Below are 6,361 nucleotides of genomic sequence, written 5' to 3' on the forward strand. Positions count from 1 at the left end.
GTGTGTGTGTATGTGTGTGAGTGTGTGTTTGTGTGTGTGTGTGTTTATGTGTGTGAGAGAGTGTGTGTGTTTGTCGTGACTCGTGTGTGTGTGTTTATGTTTGTCGTGACGCGTGTGTGTGTGTTTATGTTTGTCGTGACTCGTGTGTGTGTGTGTTTATGTGTGTGAGAGTGTGTGTTTATGTGTGAGAGAATGTGTGTGTGTTTGTGTGTGAGTGTGTGTGTGTTTGTCGTGACTCGTGTGTGTGTGTGTTTGTCGTGACTTGTGTGTGTGTTTGTCGTGAAGGTTGAACTCGCGGCTCTTGTTGAGGGCACACCTCAGCTGTGCTTTCCATTTGGCCGGATCCGGCTCGTCCACACCTTCCTGATACTTCCCCGTCTCCACGGCCCAGGCCTGACACACACACACACGGGTCAGATCAGTCCCGTCACGATCCCTCTGTACCCCAGGCCTCGGGATCCCCATCACTCACCTTAAAGATGGTGTTCTCCTCCTCCTGCTGCGGCGTGTGGCGCGTGGCGTGTTTCCAGGGGATCTGGAAGCGTTTGGCCTCGCGGTCCATCCACACCAGACCCGGAAACGTCCCGTTGTCCACCTGAGACACCAGCCAGGGCTTCAGCCGCACACGGCGCGGATGAGAGGACATCACGGCCTTCAGGAGACGAGGAAGAGCGCATCAGTGAGGCTGAGAATAATCTAACTCAGACTGCAAACACCGATAATATTAATAAAACAATTCACAATAGTTTTACTTATTATACATTTTATAATGCTAATAATATTAGATTAATACATATTTTACTATTTTTAAAATAATATTATAATAATTATTAAAATCAGTAGGAGGAAAAACACATAGATGAGGCTAAAAATAATAAAACTGAGCCTAAAAACACTAATCATATTTAATTTAAAAAATATTTTCTAATTTTTAATACACTTGATATTAATTACAATGTTATATTAATTAACAAATATTTTAATAATTCATTAAAATATCATATTTACATGATGACCTTCTGTAGAGGAAAAACACATGAGGCTAAAAATAATCAAACTGAGCCTAAAACACTAATATGTTTATTAAAACAATTAGCAATTTTTATAATAGTTTAATACATTTTATAATGATAATAATATTGTATTAATTAATACATATTTTACTATTTAAAACATTTTCTAAAATATTATAACAATTAATAAATTATTAATATATATATATTTTTTAGTAGATTTTAATGAACAAATTAAATATATTTTATACATTATTATTATTACTAAAATATTATATTAACATGATCTTCTGTAGGAGGAAAAACACATAAATGAGGCTAAAAACAATCAAACCGCCTACAAACTAACATTTTAGTTTTTGTTATTTTAATAGATTTTAATTATATTATATTAACAAATATTTAATATACTTTTATACCTTAGAATTATTATTATGATCATTAGAATAATTACTAAAAATATATATTATATTAACATGATGACCTTCTGTAGAGGAGCAAAAACACATAAATGAGGCTAATAATAATAATAATCAAAAAGATTACAAACACTAATATTTGTAATAAGAAAAAACATTGTATTCTCTATTTTTATTTTTCATACGTTTTAATATTATTAGCAATATTATATGAATATAGTATTATAATCATTCCTATTAATACAGTAACATCACATTCTGTAGGAGGAGATACTACAAAACTAATATTTAATTTAAAAAATACAATTAATATTTTTAGATGCTATATCCAATACATTTGATAACAATTTTATATGAACAAATATATTTTATTATTAGCAGCAGCATAAACTGCACTTTAAATGACCAGATTTAAGTTTCATAACTTGATTGCAAACACAGACCAGATGAAGCTCATATTAATAATTAGACTTAATATGATCATTAATTCAACGTATAATCAGAAACAACAGTCATAAGTCAATAAATTGAGTAAATAAACAGCCGGTGACTTTCGATAGCATCGCATAAATTCTCGTCTTCGATTAAAACACTGAAATTCCGACAGTAAAGCATATTCTAGTGTATTATATTTCTGGAATGAGGATGAAAGTGTGTAGAAATTAAATATAAATGCGCTTTAAATATGAATGAGTCTCACCTGAGGGTTTCAGGAAGCGTCGAACCAGGAAAACCCAGCAATCCTGAGGCCTTTGCCGCCGAAACGCGCTGCTTTGAGAATGAATCTGATCTATTAAGTGGTCATAAACCGGTTGTTAATCGGGTAATGCGCTCGTGAGTCCGTGAGAAGCGTGAGAAAAGCGTGAGAAGCGTGTTTCAGTCTCTGCTACAGTTTCACCTTCAGCCGAAACTCAGGTGCAGCCGTGACGTCACGCGCCTCTCTCTGACGCACGCGCGCCGACAACACACACATATTCATTATTACCCATAAAAGATGATTGTGTTCTTCTTCTTCTTGTTAGTTTTATGGCGGATTGCAACCATGACTTATCAGGTGCATACCGCCACCTACTGTATCGGAGTATGCAGCATGGATTATATCTCACTGAATGCACTTTACATTATAAAAAAATATATATATATATGTTATAAATAAATATTATAGCACTACTATCTAAATCCTATAATATACCCCTGTATCCTTCAGATATTCCACAACAGCATCCTGTGCATCTTTAACCCCTTCTCCTGTTGTTCCCAAAACACCCTCAAGGTTAGATGATTGTGTTATAATTTACCTTAAGATTTAGTCGGTTAAATGAGGACATGCTTTAAATGAGTTACATATACTGAGATGTCCCATAGTCTTTGCTGATACTGACCACAGACTGAATCAAATCCTTCAGCTAAAAATAAAATGTTACACAATACGTGATATTTAGCTTTTTTCACGTATGAGAAATGTTTCGAAATGTTATAAATATGCGTTATTTTATTTTTATGGTCAACAAATATTTAGCGTAAGAAGGTGCTAACACTAAAATGGTTATTAAAGTAAAATTAAACAAAAAATAATAATGAAAATCGTAATCTGAAATTGAAATAAAGCTGAAAATAAATTTAAATAAAATACTATAAATATTAGATGAAAAACTTAAGCTTAAAAAAACAACAACTGAATGTTACTGAAATAAATGTTTAAGTTGAAGTACTAATACATTTAAATCGCTATAAAAATATTTTTAAAAAGTAGCCTATTGACAAAAGCTCAAAACGAAATTTGTTACAAATTAATGAAAATTGTAAACTGTAATTGAAATAAATATCAATATTAGATAAAGGCTAATTGAAAATATTAATAAATACTATCATTGCATATCAGAAATGTTGAAATAATACTGTTTTGAAGTGTTGTTTTACATATAACTGATTATTAGTTTTATTTTACATGTATTTTATAGGAATTAATTTTGTTACAAATATTTGGGACATAAATACAAAACTGCATTGATTGTCAGTCAGTTCAATAGATCATGTCACATATTCTGAGGCTGTTTATTACTCTGCAAACAAAGAACAGGTTTCATGTTTTATTTTCAAAAGAGAATCCAAGTGTGAAATGACAATAACATTATAAATGTCCTCTACATAATATAATACTGCATTTTTTACATAAATAACATTATTCCCCTTATATATATATATATATGCATGCACACACACACATCACAGGACTGAAGAATGTTGTATTTTACAGGAATGATTCAAGGTTTTAGTGTATAAGTGCACTTGAATAAACAGGGTTTGCTCGAGTTTCCATCACTAATGTTATTCTGTGAGATTACATTAAGATTTTCAGTCCAGCTGAGAGTAACACAGTAAAACACGGTAAATACTGGATATTTCTCATGTGTTGAGGGTTTAAACGTCCTCACTCAATGGTAAAGTTCAGCTTCTAAGATGAGAAATACACCAGGAGAAACTAGCTGCGAATTGACCTGCTGCAGAACCTGCACAACAGCCATCATCTTCATCATCATCAGCTGGTCTGGGATCAGTGCAGCTGCTGCTCAGAGTTGATCTCGCTGTAGATTTTTTTGACGATACACGAGTCAGATCCAAACTCTGAGTCAACATCTTCAACAGAACCTCGTCAGCCTGAATGCCCTCCATAAACTCCTCCTGAGAGAGTTCACCTAAACACACACATTTACATAATTAATTCATGTGAATTCATTAGAGTAATTACTTTATGGATGGATGGATCTGGAATAGTTTTAGTGTGGTTTCAATCTTACTTAAAGGGGTCATAGGATGCTACATGCACTTTTACAAGTTGTTTGAACTGAAATGTACACAACCACCCCATAATGATAAAAATCCACCCAGTGTTTTTTTTTTTTATCTACTCAAATCTTTACCCCTTTCTCGAATCGAGACTATCTCAAGATGCCTGTCTGTGTGACGTCACACAGACAAGCCCCTCCCATGATAGTTTGATTGACAGTAGCGTTTCAGCACAGACTGGACTGGCGTCTTACTTTAGCTCCGTCCTGAGTCACTGTCATCAGTCCGCCATTGTTTCACCGCCGGAGCAGATGTAGACAAGAATGCCTCCTAAGCGACTAGATAGAGCCACAGCCCCGCTCAATAGAAACATTATCCCTCTCTCCAGCATCTCCACTTCTAAGCTTCTCACAGAAAATGGAGGAACTGGTTTATGCTGGGATCAAGTTAGCATTTTTAAACATTCGCTGAAGTATTGAAGTATTTATGTGACTATGAGAAGTTAGATATACAGGGGCTCTTGGGATAAACATGTCTTGAGTAAGAACATGTCTTTACCTCTCTTCCTCTGAGGAGGTTGAGGCAGTCAGCAGGGGCTGCAGAGCGGGAGCAGTCCCAACCTACCGTGTTCCATCTCCTCATTTTGGGGGCGTCACTTCTCGTACTCCGCAGAGTCTAGAGCCATCAAGTTAGCATTTTTAAACATTCGCTGAAATATTGAAGTATTTATGTGACTATGAGAAGTTAGATATACAGGAGCTCTTGGGATAAACATGTCTTGAGTAAGAACATGTGTTTACCTCTCTTCCTCTGAGGAGGTTGAGGCGGTCAGCAGGGGCTGCAGAGCGGGAGCAGTCCCAACCTACCGTGTTCCATCTCCTCATTTTGGGGGCGTCACTTCTCGTACTCCGCAGAGTCTAGAGTCCCCTGCCGGTTCACCGCTTCAGGGCACCAAGCTAGCCGCTGTAAGTGCACCAGAGGCCAGTCTCATGAGACTGGTTCCCTTAGTATGTCAGCTGGTGTTCCAGGGCGCAGCGGTCTCCAGCGAGCACTGCTCTCAGTTACCGCCCGGAAACCTAGCGGTGCTAAGAAGCTCGCGACCTCCACAGAGGTCTCTAGAGCAGCTAGTACAGCCGTCCCCTGCCGATTCGCCACTCCAGGGCACCGAGCTAGCCGCTCTGATTACTCCAAAGGTCAGTCTCAAGAGACTGATTCCCTTAGTAGACTAACGTGTCTCGGTTACTTTTGGCCTGCTGTACATGAGACCCCTACAGTGGTGGCTTAAGACCAAGAGGTTCTCCCCGAGGGGAAACCAGCTTCGCATGCTCAAGGTCACGTGGCGGTGCCTACGTGCCTTAGACATGTGAAGGAAACCTTGGTTCTTATCTCAGGGCCCGGTGCTGGGAGCTCCTGGTCGCCGCATATGCTAGCGACGGATGCATCTCTCACTGGTTGGGAGCGGTCATGAGTGGCCACTCGGCCCGCGGCCTGTGGAGCGCCCCCCATCTCACGTGGCGCATGAGTTGACTGGAGATGCTGGCCATGTTTCTAGCTTTAAAACACTTTCTCCCAGGCCTAAGCGATCGCTATGTGTTGGTGCGCACCGACAACACAGCAGTGGTCTCTTATAAATGTGGGGGCAGACATCCTGTCGAGGCAGGGCCGAGGTCCGGGGAATAGATGCCTCACCCCGAAGGGTGAAGCAGACTTGGAGAGTCTTTGGCCAGGCTCAGGTGGATTTGTTTGCGACTCAGATGATATCGCATGGTCCCCTCAGGTTCTCTCTCTGACTCATCCATCTCCACTGGGGCTCATCCAGCTCCACTGAGGCTTCGTCTGTACACCTTTCCCCCGACTGTTCTACTCCCGGGAGTTCTGGAGAGAGTGCGCTGGAACGAGGTCAGCCGACTGCCAGTAGCCCCGTTTTGGCTGGGCCGAGTATGGTTCTCGGACCTGATTTCTCTTCTCGACAGCGCTCCATGGGAGATTCCCGTCAGTAGAGATCTCCTCTCACAGGTGGAGGGTGTGCCCCCGCCCGGAGCTGTGGAAGCTGAGGGTGTGGCCTCTGAGGAGGCACAACTCATAGCTTCCGGTCTCTCAACCGGGGTTGTTGAGACCATCCTCCATCCAGAGCTCCCTCTA

General features: G+C 39.5%; 1 protein-coding gene and 1 long non-coding RNA gene across 2 annotated transcripts in view; both read right to left on the reverse strand.

The window, feature by feature from the left end:
* Positions 1-2,405, reverse strand: part of LOC107662833 (interferon regulatory factor 6-like) — a 10,566-nt gene extending 8,161 nt beyond the window's left edge. Inside the window, exons 1-3 of the mRNA XM_016452949.1 lie at positions 2,133-2,405; positions 473-652; positions 237-393 (exon numbers count right to left, since the gene is read on the reverse strand). Coding sequence (XP_016308435.1) covers positions 237-393; positions 473-646 — 331 coding nt within the window. The 5' untranslated portion in view covers positions 647-652; positions 2,133-2,405. The remainder of the gene's footprint in view (positions 1-236; positions 394-472; positions 653-2,132) is intronic.
* Positions 2,406-3,625: 1,220 nt separating this feature from the next.
* The window catches only part of LOC107662834 (uncharacterized), a 4,808-nt gene continuing 2,072 nt past the window's right edge, over positions 3,626-6,361 (reverse strand). The window contains exon 3 of the long non-coding RNA XR_001631248.1: positions 3,626-4,128. This is a non-coding gene — a long non-coding RNA (uncharacterized LOC107662834). The remainder of the gene's footprint in view (positions 4,129-6,361) is intronic.

This window comes from Sinocyclocheilus anshuiensis, unplaced genomic scaffold, assembly GCF_001515605.1.
Source record: "Sinocyclocheilus anshuiensis isolate Anshui unplaced genomic scaffold, SAMN03320099.WGS_v1.1 scaffold1815, whole genome shotgun sequence".
NCBI lineage: Eukaryota > Metazoa > Chordata > Actinopteri > Cypriniformes > Cyprinidae > Sinocyclocheilus > Sinocyclocheilus anshuiensis.